The sequence below is a fragment of the Prionailurus bengalensis genome, chromosome E4 (genome assembly GCF_016509475.1).
Source record: "Prionailurus bengalensis isolate Pbe53 chromosome E4, Fcat_Pben_1.1_paternal_pri, whole genome shotgun sequence".
NCBI classification, from domain to species: Eukaryota; Metazoa; Chordata; class Mammalia; order Carnivora; family Felidae; genus Prionailurus; species Prionailurus bengalensis.
The window spans coordinates 27,566,963-27,586,621 of record NC_057360.1 but is presented as its reverse complement, the minus strand read 5'-3'; the positions used below and the strand labels follow the sequence as shown (position 1 = coordinate 27,586,621).

The window sequence follows — 19,659 nt, the reverse complement described above, 5'->3', positions numbered from 1 at the left end:
ACTAGAAGGTCCAGAAGATGGCGTGATGGCTGGAAAGCACCGCTGGAGGCACTGCAGTTCCTGCCAACAGAAGGTCTGAGTGGATGAGTGGCTGAGGAAGGGTAGTGGCCATGACCTTCAGAGGAAGAGGTCAGAGAATTGAGGGAGCAGGGGCAGGAAGGACTGTTGTGTGGATATCGAAGTCACCAAGCATTATGGCAGGAAGGACAGGACCAAATTCACGGCAGGGGGGCTGGGGGGGGAGGAAGTGATGGGGAGGTGCTGGGATGACCGCCATGAGGAGGTAGCAGGGAGCGGTCTGTGGATTAAGCACAGGTGTGCACACACAGGGGTGCACGGTAGGGGCTTAGTACTTGGGAACTGCTTTCGTTAGTAGCATTTCAGTGTCTAGCGTAGGGAACCTGGGATCATAGGACAGAACTTAAAATCAGAATGTGCCAGAACATTCGTGGTATAGGATTTACATGCACCAGTTTCTAGAAGGTGTGCAGGGCCTGCCTGTTGCCCACTTTCTGCAGGATCCAGACACCCTCAGGATAGTCTAACCCCCCTCCCCCCCCCCCACCAGGCTTGTCGACAGCAGCAGGGGTGGACAGGTAAATGGGCAGATGGGAGCTCAGGCTGAGCACTGGACCCAAGGGTGAGACTGAGGACACGGGCCTGGCCCCTGTTGGCTGACATCTGGTGCATTTCCTTAGCCAGTGGCCTAGGCCCCTGAGGCCCGCCCTCAGGGGGGGCAGAAGTGTGGAAGGTGCAGGCAGGGTCAGTCGCAGTGTTAGGGGTCACCCCCGGGGTGAAGGGTCCCAGAGCAGCCCCTGCATTGGAGGTCTGGGGGCCGCATACTCTGGGGCTCAGAGCAGCTCAGAGCTCCTCTCCCCAAGTTCCCTTCTGGGGTAGGGACAGCACGGCTGGCTTCCCAGTGGAGGTTTGCTGTGATGCCTGCCATGTGCCAGCAGAGCTCTCAGAAGCCCGAGTTCAGGCCCCAGTTCTCTTTCTCGTTGCCTTTGTGAGCCGTGGCCGTCACCTCACCATCTGAGCCTCAGTTTCTCATCTGTTAGCAGGTATCGTAATACCTGCCTCTACATTGGATATGCAGGTGACATCTGTCGAATGTGCATGATGATGGCACAAAGCGGGATGCAAAGTTGTATTTTCGTCCACTGTGGCCTCACTGCAACCCGGGTTTGAGTCCTTTCTCGGAAAAGCTTTTGACAGGAGTTCTTGTGTTCTGTGTCCTTCCCCGATGGTTCAGACACACTTTTGTTTTGTTTTTTTGTTTTTGTTGTTTTGTTTTACTTTTTTTGTTTAATTTATTTGAGAGAGAGAGAGAATACAAGCAGGGGAGGGGCAGAGAGAGAGAGAGAATCCCAAGCAGGCTCCACACTGCCAGCATGGAACCTGATGCAGGGCTCGAACTCACGAACCTTGAGATCGTGGACCGAGGTGAAACCAAGAGTCAGTTGCTTCACCTACTGAGCCACCCAGTTGCCCCCAAACACACTTTTTAAAAAAAATTTTTTTTAACGTTTTATTTATTTTTGAGACCGAGAGAGACAGAGCATGAACGGGGGAGGGGCAGAGAGAGAGGGAGACACAGAATCCGAAGTAGGCTCCAGGCTCCGAGCCATCAGCCCAGAGCCTGACGCGGGGCTTGAACTCACGGACCGCGAGATCGTGACCTGAGCCGAAGTTGGACGCTCAACCGACTGAGCCACCCAGGCGCCCCACCCCAAACACACTTTTTAAGGAGTTCATGTGTTTATTCCTTTGCTCGTTCAGTGGGTCTTTGTTGCCTGTCTACTACAAGCTGGGCAGGGATAAGAGAATTTCCAGTGATGTTGGTCTGAGTAGGAAAGGAACTTGGGCCATTAGTAAGTCCTTCCTCGCATTTTCTTTGTCATTTGGATCACCTCTAGCTGCTTTCCCTGGGGAGACCAGGTGTCCCTGGAGGCCTGGCCAGAGAGATGGTCCTTCTGGTGAGCAGGGCACGGCAGGTTGCAGCAAGAAGGCAGGGCCCTGCACATAGGAGGTGCTTGGGGACAGGAGGAAGGGGGTACTGCCTGCGAAATCTCTCAGAAGCCTTTTCTTGGGGCACCTGGGTGGCTCAGTCGCTTAAGCGTCTGACTTCAGCTCAGGTCATGATCTTATGGTTCGCGGGTTCGAGCCCCGCATCAGGCTCTGTGCTGACAGCTCAGAGCCTGGAGCCTGTTTTGGATTCTGTGTCTCCCTCTCTCTCTGCCCCTCCCTGGCTCATACTGTGTCTCTCTCTCTCTCTCAAAAATAAGTAAAACATTAAAAAAAAAAAAAAAAAGGAAGCCTCTTCCTTGGCTGGCATCCAGCTCCACCCCCACTCTAGTGTCCTTCAAATGTGGTCAGGTTGGTTAGACATTGCCTCTCTCAGCAGCCAAGCTCACAGTTTTACCTTATTTTGGACCAGGGGATCTAAACTATGGCCGTCTCGTTATTGCCTGTCACGGAAGGAGTCATCCAGCTTATCCAGGCACGGCTGTCTCCTCTGTGACCCCGGCTGGTCTAAGCTCTGGGAGCTCGGGGACAGTGTCCTCACTACCCTCCCTCTCCAACAAGGCAGCACCTTTCTCTGGGGCCACGGATTCTGACCAGCAGGTGGCGGGGGTGCCCCTTGGCGCTCTGGGAGCCCTGCAGGTTAAGGGGGTGCCCATAGTCCCCTCATCGAGGATCCTGCTGGCTGTGCTCCAGGGGAGGAAGGTAATAAGGAGCAACTTCCACTTACCATCGGTATAAATCCCACAATCAGGAAAATTGCTTCAATTGCTAAAAAACGCTGGTGGGAAAGTCCATTTATTTTTCATTTTTCTTGTGCACTTGCCACCCTTATGCATGAATCACTGTCGGTATGTAGATTAAATTTATACCCCCGTTATCTTTCATGTCTCTGGGGCTCTGGTTACTGAAAGCCACGGTCTGCTTCTTAGTGGTGAGAGAGACGTGGTCCTCTCCCAGGGCACTGCCACTGGGGGTCTTCACTGTGTTCTGGAGCCTCCCCTTAGCGCTCCTCGCCTCAACAAGATCAGACTTGGTGTCTGGAGAACTCTCTGGAGCTGCTGTGGCTCCAGCATCTGCAGCAAAGGATTTGGACACTGGACTCTTAGTGTTTTATGTGGGAGGGCTTCCAGGGAGTGTGAATTGGTCGGGACAAGATACACAAACTGCAGGCATTTTGAAAACACACTCTAGTAACACATATACACACAGGCTTCCTTTCTCTTTGTCCCTCCAACACACACACGCACACGCACACGCACACAAGCACATACTCACACAGGATACAACCGGGTGCCTGCCTACCTGCCCCTTTAACACAAATGACCTGGTTAGACAGCAGTTGTTGAAGAAGGCTGGTTTCACAGGTGTTCTGGGAGGTGTAGAACTTTCTAGACGTGACAGTATACTTTGTTCTCCATCCTCAGATTTAGCATCTCCGTGTACATCCTCTAAAAGCATGGGTCTCTATTTGCTGATTTATTCATTCAACAAATGTTAACTCTCCTTTCCTGGATCCTGTGCCCCTTTGAGAATCTGATGAAACCCCTCATGATGCACAAATTTGAATGACTCTGGGGTGGTTTGCCTCGGGCTAAGAACATCTGCTCTGGAGGTCTGCTCCTGTGCCACCCACAGTCCCCCCTCCACCTCCTCCTCGCCACACCAAGAGACTTTCCAGGAGTTCAGGGGTCTGGGGTCCTTCCAAGCCAGATGCCCCAGCCCCTCACACCGCAACACCCTTCTCAGACCTCATCTCAGAAAAGCAGTCCCCTGGGCCACACTTCTAGACTTAGAGACCCCCCCACTTCTCTCTCTGTGACACTGTTCCCGGGAGGGGAGCTTCTGAAACCACAGCTGGCCACGCCTGCTCCAGGCCCCTGCAGCCCCCCAGCAGGTATCATTACTGCATAAGAGACCCATCATTCTGCATTAATCTGGGATTCATCATGATAGCCATGACCATAATTAATTTATTTGGTATTAATGTGGATGAAATATGTACTGTCCTTTCAGGGGAAATCAGGCTGCCTATAAGCATTAGTTAAAAGGACCATTAAAATCAAACCTTCCCCAGATCCATTAGGCGAAGTCTTTCATCCTGAAGAAGATAAAGTTCTGCTGTGTGAAATGTCATGAATAATTAGGTTGATTGCTGTTTTAAACTCTGCCCCTGCCTCTCCAACCCCTCCCGCCTCCCTCCTGAAGGAGGGAAGACTCACCTGTAGTGGAGCACCCCCTTCATCACCCATGTCTACACTGGCCCCAGATTCCCCTCTGGCCTCCATGATCACCGGCGAGGCTCCATGTCTGGGGGCAGCGTGGGAAGGAGGCTTAAATGACCCCACTGGACTATATTTTCAATGTGTCTGCTTCTCCCGCCCTCCCGCCCTTGGCCCAGGGTGGCGGTAGGTGCCTTCCTCTCGCCTCAGTGCTGGTCCAGAAAGGTGTAGACCAAGGAGAGGGCCACAGCAGCACTGTGCAGAGGTCTGTAGACTCCTTGTCCTGAATGGCATAGGGGTGTGAACATGCAGATTCCTGGGACCACCTCAGACCGGCGCATTTCAGGGGCTGTACATGGGTAGGGGATGGCGGTTGGCATGGAGAGCTTTGGCGTGTGCCAGACAGAGGGGAGAGGCAGGACAGAGAAGCCTTCGGGAGATCCCTGCTCCTGCTGCCAAAGTCAAGTTTCTCCAGAACTCCAGCACGGACGCTGGCACGTGCTGTCTCCTGGCTCCTCTTGCGAGAGCATAAAGAGGTGCTAGCTGGATGCTTTTTGCACACCAGCCCGTGAACACACACAGTGGCCCCGTGGTGCTGGTCCTCTAGGCCTCACCATACAAAGACCAGGATGTGGAGGGTGAAACAGCCTGCTCAGAGGGGGCCCAGAGGGCTATTAACCGGGCATGCGGGAGCCCCTGGCTTGTCAGCTCGGAAGAGGCACGGGAGACTGGCTCTGATCCGGCCTCTTCATTTTGTGGGGAAAGAGCCCGGGGCACAGAGCAATGAGGCTAGCCAGAGACAGAGGGGACCGGATGGTAAGCACCGGGTGGCCCAGGCTTTGACGCCAATGGACACCGCAGAGCGGTGGGCAGGAGAGGGGCTGATATGATAGGAAGTGGGGGGGCAGCCAGACACCCCCCCCACACACACACTGAGCTCCAGTCCCTTCCTGCTGCCTTGACAGGCGCTTCGGCACAAAATGCACGGCCTGCCAGCAGGGCATCCCCCCGACCCAGGTGGTGCGCAAGGCGCAGGACTTCGTCTACCACCTGCACTGCTTCGCCTGCATCATCTGCAACCGGCAGCTGGCCACGGGGGACGAGTTCTACCTCATGGAGGACGGGCGGCTGGTGTGCAAGGAGGACTACGAGACGGCCAAGCAGAACGGTGAGTTTCCCCCCACCCCTGCCCCGCCCCGACCTCTGCCCCGGGGCCGCCCGCTGCCCGCTCCTCCCCGGTCCTGGTGGCCAATCCCTTGGAGGGGCCCTGCTCCCTTGGAGCCCTGCTCGCTGGCGCCCTGCCTCCTCGGAGAAGCATCCCCAGATCTCTGCAGGACGGTTCATTCTCCACACCCCCCACCCTTTCGCACCCGCTGGCTTCACCGATCAGGTTCTGGTCAGCGAGAGCGTGCTGTCCCCTCCACTGCTTGGTGGCTTAAGAACAGCCAGGGGCCGCGTGCTTTTCGTGTCGGTGGCTCCTTGCCTGGGGTGGGCCTGGGAGGGGGCGCTGTCTCCCAGTGGACACTGGGGCTGCTCATCTGCCTTGGGTATTGGGGTTCACGTGTTCCTCCGCACTCCCACGCCTCCAAGGCCTCACTGAGTGAGAGCACTAGTGTTGGCCCAAGTCAGCTTCTATTTCAGTCAACTGTCTTGTTTCCCCTGTCAGACCTCAGGCTTGTCGAGGGCAGGGTCTCCCCCTTCCTTGAGTCTCCCGAAGTCCCTGATGCAGGATCAAGCGCTCAGCGAGTCTGCACCTTGGGAGGCTCCAATCTGCCATATAACTTCCCATCCACCTCCCCTTCCCCCAGCCCCCTCAGGGCCATTGTCCAGGGTCTTCGGCAGAGACCCCTGCAAGGCTGAGGCTGATGTCAGGCCCCACCCAGCACGTGGTCGCCACACCTGGAAAACCTGCCCTCACATGGTCAGCCAAGGCAGTGGCTGCTCTGGGGCCTAGACAGCTCTGAACCCTCAGAAAGGCCAAGCCTGACTCCCCGTCTCCTGTAGCCCCACCTCAGGCTCCTCACTCACAGTTGGGCCCCCAGGTGGTGTGCCCTTCGCCCTGGCTCCAGATCTGGCATTTGGCCAAACGCAGCCTGGGGGATCTCAGATGCACAAAATTCACAAAACATCAAGGCCATTTGCCTTTGACTAGAATCTTTATCAACTGAGGGTGTGACTGCAAAAAGCAGCTCTGGACAGCTCTGGGCTTGATGAAAACAAAAACCCAAAAAACAAAAAGCAAAGCAACAACAAATTTCATGCATCTCCTTCTAGATCTTTCCTGGCACATGTGTGTTATATAGATCTGATCCATACATGGAGAAACTGATTTTTCTGCCCAGTAACCACGGTTTCAAGTGAGGGTTTTGTGGTGGTGAGGAGGCAGAGGTACAGAGGCCCTTTTGGTGAGGCAGCCGGCTTTGGTGGGAGGCAGGCAGGAAGGCACCGCAGGGGTGCTGGAGTCAGGGGCGTCCTCTCTCTTCTCCCAGAGCTTTGGAATCGATTCTGATGTCATAGAAGATTAGGGCATCTTGTCGGGGATAAACCATCAAGGCAGATGGACTCAGAGATCCCAGCTGCCTTTGGACCTCTGATGCCCTTCCCCAGAGATACTAAGAATTGCATGAGCTCCCTCCAGGCGGGCGGCTGCTTCTCCTCATCAGAGGCCTTGTTTAGACCCTGAGCATCCACGGCCTGGCATCCACCGCTGCTGGGGATGGTTCCAGAGGAGGGGGAGACTTAGCTGGGGAGGCAAGAATGACAGGTGCACACTTTTCATCAAGGATCATTTGTGCCATAGAAGACCTCTGTAAGACTCTGGATTTGGCATCAGAGGCTGGTGGGCATTGCTGCTCAGTCACTAACGTGGGGGTCCCCTGGCCAGCCGTGTAACTGGTTGAGCCTTGGCTTCTCAGCTCAGTAGGGTCAGTAGGAGACGGGGAACAGCACCTGCCACATGGAGCTGTTTCCTGAGGGTTAAATAGGATGAGGCTTGTGGAACGGGATGCTGAAGGAGGGTGAGACCAGCGAGGAAGACGAACAAGCAGGGAGGTGAGATCTGCTGTAGGTTTTCAAATAGCAGAAGGTTACACAGCATTCCTGACGTGTTCCTCCTGCCTCTGGCTGTTGGTGGGCAGGGCCCAGCCCATCCTGTGAAATCTGAGTGATCCTTAGTGCAGCAGGGGACCTTTATCTGCTTTGGGACATTTGGCTTTTTTTTTTTTTTTTTTTTTTTTTTTTATGTTTTAATTCCTCCTTGCTAATCTAAACCCTCTTTCAGGCTTACAGTTCCCTTCCTCGTGCTACACAAAGGACCTAATATCAGCTATTTGTACCTTAGTGTGAATGATTTTGTTCATTTGTTACATCTCCCTGGATATTTGCATTTTCAATATAATGAGGTTGCATTTTATGCCGAGGACAAGTGCTAGGAGACCCTGCATAATTCAAAACTAACATATTTTAAGACTAATTTTCCCATAGGAATTAATGTAAAAAGTAGGAGGGGGGGATGTATTCTGGAAGCACATAAATCCATAACCGGTGAAGTGTATCTTTGCCTTAATGCTACTTTTTATTTTCTCAGCACTATCTCTAATACCTTGCAGAATGCTCTCTCCTAAATTAACAGCCTAGGATATCATGGTCTCGCTTGGCCTTCCTCATAGCGTTTTATCACATTTAACTTCCGTACCAAAGTTATTGATTTTTGGGTACATTTTTCAGCATGAGCACTGCCACCACTACTTAATGAATACTTGGATGACATTGTTATAGGATATAAAAAAGATTTTAAATTATAATAACAGTGAATGTTAAAATAACAGCATAATAGTTCCCATAATCGCAAGAAGGAAGTCCTATGGACGTAGACAGCAGTTCTGAACAGAGGGGCCACCGGCCCAGGATGACAGGTATATCCCAGTGGCACCACCAGCCCAGGATGACGGGTATATCCCAGTGTGCCACCAGCCCAGGATGACGGGTATATCCCAGTGGCACTGCCATCTAGCCATGGTGACAACAATTTCTAAATCACGAGGCCAGCTTATTTAAAAATTAGGCAATTCTTGATGAATTAAAATTTTCTGATGGTTTTATGATTTCAAATTTTATATCTAAAGCCTATACAGGTATTTTTAAAGTGCACTATTTCATACTGGCATCAAACGCTGGCATGCTGTTATCTCTGTAAATATGGGCAGAAGGGATTGATTCCTTATAACAGAGTTTGAAATATAGAGAGTTTTGGAGGCTTTCCTCAGTTTCTCCCATGATGGCTCTAAAAGCCTTTCTCTTTGGATCCAGGGCTCCAAGGGAGGGATGGGGTGGCAGGGGGTTGTGGACGATAATAGCTCTGCTAGAGGAGAAAACAGCCCAAGGAGAAGAGAGGACAAGGGACTTCGTCCTCCCTCTGCTGTGTGCATGACTGCAGTGTGGACTTGGGCTGTACAACACGCTGCCCAACTTAGGGCAGATGGCATTGCCCCAGGCTTCGGAGTGGAGAGGTAACTCGCCCACATCACTCACTCGACTCAACAAGTCTTGAGCCCAAGTCTTTGGGCTGCAAGAAAACCTTTTCAGAACTGTCGTGAGCACTGAATGCACACAGAGTTCTCAGATCACACCAGGCACATAGTAAGTGCTTAGCAAACATTGGCTTATTGTTGTTCCTAAGAGAGGGTTTTCTTGAATGGGAAAGAAGGAAGAGAGAAACAGGGTGGGAATGTAGTAGAGACATCTTATAGGACACACAGAGGAGGAAGCACAGAAAACCCAGAGAGCCAGGGACACGGTGGCTGACCTACTCTTTGCTGACTCGGGGATGCCATGCAGAGAGGATGGGTGTAAGTCTAGTGCCAGGAGAGGAGATGAGCCGTCTGCACTTGGCTGTGTGCTGCTGACTGCACCCGGGTGCCTCTGTGCCTGACTGAACAAACCAGCCTCTAACAGTATTCTGCTCAGAATCCACTGAAGGCTGATCCACCAGTATGTTGTCCTGAGCACTCTTTAGACCGGTGGTCTTCTAAAAATTTGGGCTGTGACCCAGAGTAAGGAACTCATTTTACCTTTCAGCTCACCACACCTATTCAAACAGTGAGCACTAAGCAAGTCCCGGAAGCGATGCTTGCCCTCATCTGTCCCGTCTCAGCCCATCCGTCCTACTTCCTCGAAAGGTTCTCGGTTGACATTACAACCCGCTCACGCGTTCTGACCCATAATTGATGAACACCGCTTAGGGGTCACCCCCGCTGAGCCCAGGGAGGCCACCGGGAAGGGGCCTGCGGGCAGGAGGGGGCAGGGGCGTCTGGGGCGGCCCAGAATGCACTTCACCCACCCTGGCTCATTCGCCTTCACAGCCCAGCTACGGATCCACAGGGACGTCCAATCAGAGTGTTTGCCAGGACAGGGAAGCGCATGGAATTGCGCACCTTGGGTCTGGTGGGAGCCCCGGGGGACTGAGAAGGGTGGGGAGCTGAGGGAGGGACTGTTGTCCTCATGTTCCTGTGAGTCGGGAGGGCCCGTGGTGAGGAGAGGGCTCCGTGGGGGTGGGGACCGTGCCACTCTGTCGTTCACCGTTCCGGCCCGCGGCTCTGCCCACGGCGGGCAGGGCTGCGTGAGGAGAGGAGGAAGGGGGACGAGCCCCCGCCGCTTCGGGCAGGCAGAGCCCTGTAAGGAGTGGTCTTCACCGCAGATGACTCTGAGGCCGGAGCGAAGCGGCCCCGGACCACCATCACAGCCAAGCAGCTGGAGACGTTAAAGAACGCCTACAAGAACTCCCCCAAGCCTGCCCGGCACGTGAGGGAGCAACTGTCCTCGGAGACTGGCCTGGACATGAGGGTCGTACAGGTGAGACGCCCTGGCCTCCTCTGCTTTCTCGGGGCCCCAGGCCTGCGCCCTCCTGCTGGGCCTGGGACAGGGCCCCGGTGTCCTGTGCCCTCTACACGCTACAAGGGCGAGGCTCAGGGCGCACCCGGGGAGCTGGGCTTCGGGCCGTGACCCTGGGAAGCTTGTGGAAACAGGGACAGAGTCCTGAGGCCCAGGCAGAGGGAGTCGTGGACACATCACCCTCCTGGCCCTGAACTCCACGGAGGCTTCAGGGCCTGGCTCCAGCTGCCTGTCCTGGGGACCCTGGGGGCTCTGGGTTTGTGGCGGACACCCCCTGAGTGTGTCCCTTCTGCTTGTGCGGCAGGTTTGGTTTCAGAACAGAAGGGCCAAGGAGAAGCGCCTGAAGAAGGACGCGGGGCGGCATCGCTGGGGGCAGTTCTATAAGAGCGTCAAGAGGAGCCGGGGAGGCAGCAAGCAGGAGAAGGAGAGTTCTGCCGAGGACTGTGGGGTTAGTGACAGTGAGCTGAGCTTCCGAGGTGAGCAGGGCTGGAGGGGCGAGGCCGAGGCCTTAGGAAAGGCCCCTGGGAAACAGTAATTCTTGACGCTCAGGAGGGATCTTTCTTGAGGCCTTGACGGCTGCCTCCAGCACATAGGCTCTTCCCTGCGACTCGCAGCAAAGGAGGGGGGCGGTGGTGGGGATGGTGGAGGCCGCGTCAGTGGGACAAGGAGTAGGGAACAAGAGAGCTCTGCTGCTGAAATGTGGAAGCCGGGTTCCCTAGGCCCGTGGGCCCCAAGGCCTCCCCTCCTTTCCTGCTGACTGGGGCTCTCTCTCACCAGCCCGGGGGAACCGTAAACAGACCGCTGTGTCTCAGCCCTGCATTTCCCTCCTCTGCAGGGGCACGGGCCTCCCTCCCGGGATCCCCTAGAGTGACCCCTCTCTCCTTTCCTGGTGGTGGTTGGGGAGGACATGCTCCATAGGCCCCACGCCCTGGGAAGTCAATACTGTGAGTGCCTGTGAGAAGGGGGCAGGCCTCGCTTCTGAAATCCCTTCCCCCACTGCTCACTTCATCCTGTCCCCTGCACATAAGCTTCGCAGCATGCGCTACATTCAGATTTGTGCATCAGCAAAATTGCAAATTCCTGCATGTTTCGGATCCGGAGGTTGTTTGCAAAAAGCCGTAGCTGTTCTCATGTACTGAGTCCTCAGCTGTGGAAGGTCTTCTGTCGTGGGTGGATAGAAAGAGTAGGGAGCTGGGGGTTGGAAGTCTGGTTGCTGATTGTGGCTCTCTCAAGCCGATTCACTTTTCTTGAGCCTCAGTTTCCCCCTCTGTAAATGGGGATGAACTGCGTCCTTGCCCACCTCACAGTGGTGTTGTGGGGTTCAGTGAACACAGCTGACCGTGCATGTGTCTGGGGGAAGCTCAGCACAGTTTTATAGTCGGAGACATGACTGTCCCCACAGCGAGCCTGTGGCCCCCACAGAGGGCCCTGCCATATCGGATGACAGGTATGGGCAAAAGGCCAAGTAATGGCTGTTTTCCAGTGGAGCTGAGACTTCGTCTCTCTGCTTCCTTTTAAAGGGCATGAGTTCTCCTCGCCCCTTCGCATTTTCAGGTTGGAGCAGGGGGCAGGCCTAGGGCAGGCCCTCAGAAGGAATGCGTGTTGAAGTCTTTCTGGGGAGGCTTGATGGGAATTGGTGCACAGGCCCGGGGTGGGAACAGAAGAGGAGGTTGGGGGGCAGAGGACAGAACAAGCTGCCCACCAGGGCGCGATGCCCCGAGAGGACTGTGGCTCACTCTAGAGGCCTGCCCTGCGGGGCCCTGGGAAGGGCTCAAGGGCCTATGCTCACCTTCCAGTCCTGTTGGTGGGGTTAGGAAAGCCATTTAATCTCATCTGAGCTGCAAAATCAACGTCTGGAGCAGGCAGGATTGTTAAGTCTTGCTTTGTAGCTCTTTTCTGTTGGGTGCAGCTGGGTCCCCAGGTTGACACGTCAGGGGTCTCTCTGGGTAATTATAGAACTCTTCATTTCTTAAGACTAAAAGTGCTCACCTCTGTTGGAGAGGTGAATTCTTCTAGGTAGCACAGATTCCATTAGAAACCCTTAATGAAATTCATCAAAAAACAAGAAGGACCATTTGCCTTCCTCACGTCAACACTTTGTCCCCAGTGAAGAGCTTATTCGATAGAGAGAGAAACCAAGTCCTTTGCTGTTGAACCTCTTTTCCAGGTGGAACAGAAGGATTTTCGTACACATGCCTAAGAGTGGTCCTCAGCTATCCTTACCACATGGGCCTGCTTCTTTCCCAACCAACCAAACCAACCCTTTTCTCAGCTTGAAAGCTTTCATATTAAATCCTGTCAGCATGTAGTTTCCATTGGTAAGGTTGATAACATATGACCCACAAACCTCAGGCATTCCTATTCTTTACTGTAGCCATCTTAGTACATGAGCACCATGGGACCAACAAACTCCCCAAACATTTGTCCAGTCTTCTGGGATCTGCATTTAGTCTCTGCAGGTGTTTCTTATTTTCCCCCCTGATGCGGGTCAGTCTGTGGGTGACACGTTGGTGTCTGACTCATGCACGGCAGCGAGGCAGCTGCCGTCCTTGGGCTTCTTTCTTGGTCATGTGTATTCCTAGGTTGTGAAGAACAGGGACCACTGGAGTCCTGGCGGCTGACAATAAATCTCCGTTCTTTTGTCCACAGAGGATCAAATTCTCTCAGAACTTGGCCACACCAATAGGATTTATGGCAACGTGGGGGACGTTACAGGCGGACAGTTAATGAATGGGAGCTTCTCCATGGACGGGACAGGACAATCCTATCAGGACTTGAGGGATGGGAGCCCCTATGGAATCCCCCAGTCTCCATCCTCCATATCGTCCCTGCCATCCCACGCTCCTTTGCTCAATGGGCTGGATTACACGGTGGACAGTAATTTGGGCGTCATTGCGCACGCAGGGCAGGGAGTAAGCCAGACGCTGAGAGCCATGGCTGGGGGACCCACCTCTGACATCTCCACAGGAAGCAGTGTAGGCTACCCCGACTTTCCAACTAGCCCAGCCTCTTGGCTCGATGAAATGGATCATCCTCCTTTTTAAACATCTCTCCTCCCCACCCTACCCGTCCTGGCTTGAGAGAATATCTTCAAGGATCGAAAGAGACTTGCCTTTTAAGGATCAAAAGTGCACCAATGTGAATTTCCATTATTTTCAATGGAAGTCCTCCGCTGATCCCTAGGCGGTCGAGAGACCACACTAGGGCACTGTTATCCTGGGGAAGTGGTGGGAACACTGCCTCCTTTCAGAACACGGCACAGGGGCGCACAGCCTAGAGCGCTAGGGTGCTGCTTGGCGGCTTCCTCCCCTGCCCCCTGCCCTGCTTACAGGCTTTGGCTGCTCAGTGCTTGGGAGCACGAGGTGACTGTCAGGCCACCTTGGCCTTTGGGAACTCTGCTCCGACTGGTGTGTCTCGTGAGATGTTTCCCGAACCACTGCTCTCACCAGAACTGAGATTCCTGAGGCAGAGGCATCACGGCCCTCGAGTATAATAAAAGTGATTTCTGGACCACCCTATTGAACTCTAATTTTGAAAAATAAAAAGCCACTTATTAAAGGTCAGTGAAAACTTTGATGGCCACCGTTTGATATTGAATACATGTCCCCTTCTTCTTCTTCTTTTTTTTGCTGTGAGAAATGTGACTTCTTCCCTGCCCAGAAGTCCAAGGCAGACAACACTTCTCAGTTTTGGTTTTAAAGAAACCCCATCCCTGTCACTGAATCCCTGATGGCAAGAAGTGGTTTTCCTTGCAGGTGACTCAGGCCGGAGCTGAGTGGCCCTGGACCATCACAGTGACTGCCCGACGAGTCCCCTCAGTGCACAGTGTGCCTTTTTAATTTGCTCGTTATCATTTATTCCACAAGACAGGCTGAGGGGTACAAAGTGATCAAAGCTAAAATGCGGAGAGAACAGAACGACAATCAGTGAGAGTGTGCGGTCCGCTTAGCCGGGTCAGCAGGCCGCCTCCCAGCGCTCCCCATCCTGTAGGCTGAAATGACACGGAGTCTGTTTGCGGGAGTTGCTGTAGATGAGGTTGCAAGCCCACCCCAGCTGCAGCCAACCCTTCCCAGCCCCTTAAAAAGGAGAGATTTTGCCACCATGGTAGCCAGCTCGGTTGGATGGTTTTGGTATCTTGCAAGAACTAGTAATGCTTTTCGGCCTCTCTTGGTTGGGAGGGATCACTAGGGAGCAGCCCTAAGATCGTCCAAAGGGTTCCAAGTGGTCCTCGGGCCGCCGGTTTCTGGGCTGCTGGTGCTCCAGGCCTGTGCTCAGAGAGGCAGAGCTCTCCAGCCAGTGGCTGTGTGGACTCTCAGCCTGCAGGTTTGTTCTAGCCCATCACCCAGAGGGCGAGGCCGACCCCTGCTTCAGCTGCACCCCTGCGGCAGCCTGCACTTCTGTGGGAAGTGCCTGGTGTTACGCACCTCACCTCCACCTCTGTCCATCAGGAAGTTGTCCGGTGCACGCTGGGATTTAGCTAGGCAGGATTTCTCCCAGTACCCTTGGGAAATGCTGGTTTGCTTCTTCTGGCTTCCGGCCTCCATTTTCTTAAGATCAGAGAGCAGGAGAGGGTGACACGGCATTGCCTTTCTTCCACTGAAGGGATGGGGCCAGAGATCCAAAGGGCCCCTCCTCCTGTGGACGGTTCGTCACCTTTTGAGGACCACAGGGTTTAGGCACGTGGTAGGCGGGCTAATGGTAGACAAAAAACACTTCCTCTTTGGCTGCTGCATCTATTGTAAATTCCTTTCCAGGAACGAAACTGAGGTCCGTCCAGCTTCTTTAAAATACCTAGTCAGTAAATTCCTGGGATCAGCCTTCATGCCACGTTTTCTCTGCTCCATTTGGATTTTGTACCCTTATTTTGTGGGGTGCTGCAATTGCTGTCAGTTTTGCTTGGAGAGTCTACAAATGTAGACGTCCGGAGGCTCCAGGTGTAGGGATGCTGGTGTATTACGCCTAGCCAATTCCGCTGCTGGGAATCCCCGAGTAGTGTGAGCCCTGGCAGTGGGGGCAGGGGCACACATGCAAGCTGATAAGCCACGTGAAGGAAAGGAAGACACAACTGTCTCTTTGGAGGACGGCTGCTTAAACACACGATTCTTAGCCGGCTGCTCACCATACAGAGGAGACGGTGCTGGGCGACGAACCAGTGACACACCGTCCCACCCAGACCACTATCTCGGCTGGACTGTTTGGCCTAGTATCTCACACGATCTCAGAGGCACTTCGTATTTTTGGTGAGCACAGTGCAGGGAGGGCGGACTCTTTAGAGACATGCCCCCCTCTGTATGACATTGGGCTTTTAAGATCACCTGAAGTTGACCCGTTTTTGTTTTTGTACGTGAGTTCATCATGCTCACTCCTGATCCGCTGGTGGAAGAATGGACGCTGTCCTCATTCCTACTAATAACAGAAGTCTCCTGCAGCCCTCAGTGAGCAGTGCAGCCGGTGGTAGTAGCCTCCTTGGTTTTGGTGGGTTGGCTGGCTTGAAGAACCCTTGAGGGAGCACTCCCAGAAAGCCAGGAGAGCTTGAACGAAGTGCCCTAGAGCCACCTCCCCAGAAAGCAGTGAACATTAGTGCCTCATTTAGAAGTACAGCCACAATAACAGGCCTCGGCTTTTAAGTGTATCTCCTTGCAAGTGAGGTTAGCATACGGATGGGCCGGTGCCATCAGTGAGCCGCAGCAGGCGAACACTATTCCTTGGCTCTTCTGTGGCTCAGAGAGGGAGAAGAATAGAACATCACCTTGAGATTCTCTGAAGGGCACTCCTCCATTGCTCCTGAGGGCAATAGTTTAATATTATAGTAATAGTCCATTACTGAGGTATAAGGTGCTACATGGGGGTTGTTTCCTCCTGGCTAAAATGATAGGAATTTTTAAAGTGAAACGAGAACTTCTAAAGGCATTTACGATATTCGGATCTGTCTTTGGCTCTAAGAGAGCAACTGACTAGCAACCATTATCTGCGGCGCTTGGCTGATAGACCCCAGGGGTAGGCGGCTTCTGAATCCAGGAGCAAATTAAAGACACGAAGAAAAACAAACCAACAAACCCTCCCCCCCCCAAGTTTCCAGGGGTAACTGGTATGAGCAAAAATGGGACCTGAGGAGCTATGGAAGAATCTACATTTGCTGAGAAGAGAAGCATAGAGGAAACACCAAATCCAAGGGTGAAGCTGGCCCTCTGGGTAAATCACGTCGCTGGGAAGCCTGGGTCCTTTCAGGGACTTGCTGGGCGACTCAGGCAAACTCGGCTCAGTCTTCACGTTTTCTCTTTCTTGCCCCGTCTGGTAGTTACGGATATAATGTAAAATGAAAACTACATACTGGTTAACATGATTCCTGCAGCCTAGCGCAGTAAAACATCAGGGGAAGAGAACAACATTAAGACATAAGAAAAGCATTCGAGAGTGTCTCTAAAACTTTGTGTTTTTTGTTTTGTTTTGTTTTGTTTTGTTTTTGTTTCCTTGCCAGAGTAAAACATGAAACCTAGTAAGATTACTGGGGCCATCAGATCTTCATAGTTAAGTTCCCATTGCAAAAAGTCTAAGAAATCTGTGGAACAAAAGACACTAATGCCTCTGAAGCTCAAGCTGGTTGTTTTGAAACGACTGCCTCCTCGCAGGAGGGGCTTGAAGGCTTCAGCTCCGCGAAAGGGCCCCATGACAGTGTGCTGTCTGGCACCCTCGCTCCCATGTAACCCCTCCCACGCACCACTACTGACAACTCGGTTATAACCACGGAAATAATGACCATACCTCCTTAGCCAGCAGGGTCTGGAAGGACCGAGGTGGCTCATTTTGAAACATTGCACTTTAAAAATTGGAAACCGTGAGATGAAGAAAAATTCAATTAAGCGGAAATGAGTTTTGTTTTATTGCCTGCTGCTGAAGGGCTCTGGGCATGCTGAAGCTGAATAAAAAGCACATCACTGGCTCTCTCTTTCTTGGATTGGTCCATTGGCCCTTTTCGCAGTAGTTGCTCCCACTGCTCTACCATGGTGACTGGAGCCAAAAAGAGAGAGCGCAGCAAAGCCATCCCATTCACACACTGCTTGGTAGGACCACACGGAAAGCACAGTTTCATGCTGCTAGCTCCGGTGAGGGGACAGCTGCAGGTTTGGGAGGTGCGCCAAGCATTCCTTCCCTTAGGGAGGCAGAGCACAGGTGGACAGAGAAGGACACCCCCACTCTCGTCTGCTGCCCACCTAGAGACAAGAATCGTTTGTACTTCCCCGCTTGAGGACTGTGTTCAGCCAAACACGTGGCTTCAGGGCTGCGGGGGCCCAGAAAGCGGCTCTGGACTTGCGTTCAGACCTCCAAGCCCCAGATCCCCTAAGCTCTGGATTGTTGCCCTCACCCTTTGCAGTGTAAATTTTGTACAGTTAAAAAGAAATGAAGCCTCATTTCCTGGAAAAAAAAAAAGAAAAAGAAAAAGACAAAAAAAAAAAAGGACCCACCCATCCTTATTTATTGCCATGTGACTTTGGAACACAGAAGTTGGTGCGTTTGTCTGTCTATGCCTCCTGTGTGTTGGCATGAGATGTGTATGGTAACACTATGTCCAATAAATATGGAAATTCTTTAGAAGCTGATGTGTCTTGCTTTTCATTTGGTTCTCCGGACGTTTTTTCTCTTGATATAATTAGAACAAAAGGCTGAGCTGACGTGGGACCCTTTCACCACCAAAACGAAACCCAAAATACAACTCAGAATGAACTACTCACAGCCATGAATACCAGAAGTGCTCGATAAAGGTTTGATTACAGGAAGTGCTCTGGTTTTTCGAATAGCAGTTTTCTGGGGCCCAGTCTTCTGCTCCACGACTTAGGGATGGGCAGGGAAAACCCACTGACCACAGGATCTTAGTTAATGTTTGTCTTGTTGCATTTTATTTTATTTATTTTTTTAATATTTATTTATTTTTGAGAGAGAGAGAGAGACAGAGCATGAGCAGGGGAGGGGCAGAGAGAGAGGGAGACACAGAATCCGAAGCAGGCTCCAGGCTCCGAGCTGTCTGCACAGAGCCTGACACGGGGCTTGAACTCACAAACCGTGAGATCATGACCTGAGCCAAAGTCGGACGCTCAGCCAACCGAGCCACCCAGGGGCCCCAGTCCTGTTGCATTTTAGAAGCCGTTCACCCTTACACACTTTGTCCCTAGAGAAAGTATGTGCAAACATTTATAGTTGGGTGAGAGGTGGACACAGGGATAGAAACACCTCATCAGAGTCATCAGGGCTCCTTAACAAGCTTTTCTAGAAAAATCTTCATTCAGATTTCTTCTCTGCAAGAGGCTTTATCAGCATGCAGGGTTATGTTAGCTGGAATGGAAAAAGGAACACAAGCTTCTTTCATCAAAAAAAAAAAAAAAAAAATTGAAGTCCTTGCATTTCTTCAGAGCCAGGGCTCCATCTAGGAGAAGCCAGAGTGCTTTTCCATTAGTGATTAGTTTTGTTTGGTGGAAGAGAAGATCCACACAGAGGTGCACTGTCCCATATGGCAGCTACTAGCCACATCTGGCTATTTATTTTAAAAACCTTTTAAAAAATATTTATTTATTTTGGGGAGACAGAGAGACAGAGTGCAAGCAGGGGAGGGGCAGAGAGAGAGGGAGACGCAGAATCCGAAGCGGGCTCCAGGCTCCAAGCTGTCAGCACAGAGCCCGACGCGGGGCTCGAACTCACAAACCGTGAGATCGTGATCTGAGCCGACGTCGGATGCCTAACTGAGCCACCCAGGCGTCCCCACACATGTGGCTATTTAAATTAATATTCAATAAAACTGAGGGGTGCCTGGGTGGCTCAGTCGGTTGAGCATCCGACTTCGGCTCAGATCACCATCTCGCGGTTTGTGAGTTTGAGCCCTGCGTCGGGCTCTGCGCTGACAGCTTGGAGCCTGGAGCCCGCTTCGGATTCTGCGTCTGCCTGTCTCTCTGCCCCTCCCCTGCTTGCACTGTGTCTCTCTCAGAAACACATTCAATAAAAACATTCTCTCAGAAAAACATTCAATAAAACTGAAAGTTTGTTTCCTCACACCAGCCGTATGTTAAGTGCTCGGTAGCTAGCTGAGGCTAGTAGCGACTATTTGGACCCACAGACACAGAACATCGCTCACTGCAGAGCCCTACCGGCCAGTGTTGCTAGAGCCTGCGAAGGGAGAATGGGCAGCGAAGACTCAGTCATCACATCAGCTACTTGCTGTCCTGAGGCGCTCGGTGAAACATTTTGAGATGCCTTAGAGGGCGGTAAGTGCCGGCTTCTCCGGCAACATATTTTGTGTGTGGCCCTGCCCACAAGAACGACTCGCTTCGGTCCAAGGTAGGGGGCTGGGTTCCGGACTCCTGAGTTCTCCGTCTAATGCCAACGCCAGGTTGCCGTGACTCTCCTTCAAGTCCTAGACCTATGCTGTGCTCTATCGTCTGTCCAGTTACACGGGAAAGACACTACCTCCCGGGCAGACACCCAGCGAGATTCTAGGGGGACTTAAAGGTCTTTGGGGGCAAAACTCAAATCTCTGCTG

General features: G+C 52.7%; 1 protein-coding gene across 1 annotated transcript in view; it reads left to right on the top strand.

Annotated features, from left to right (window-relative positions):
* Window positions 1–17,726, top strand: part of LHX4 (LIM homeobox 4) — a 46,764-nt gene extending 29,038 nt beyond the window's left edge. Inside the window, exons 3-6 of the mRNA XM_043568332.1 lie at window positions 5,210–5,412; window positions 9,940–10,094; window positions 10,438–10,609; window positions 12,783–17,726. Of these exons, the coding sequence (XP_043424267.1) occupies window positions 5,210–5,412; window positions 9,940–10,094; window positions 10,438–10,609; window positions 12,783–13,177 (925 nt within the window). The 3' untranslated portion in view covers window positions 13,178–17,726. The remainder of the gene's footprint in view (window positions 1–5,209; window positions 5,413–9,939; window positions 10,095–10,437; window positions 10,610–12,782) is intronic.
* Window positions 17,727–19,659: the final 1,933 nt, after the last annotated feature.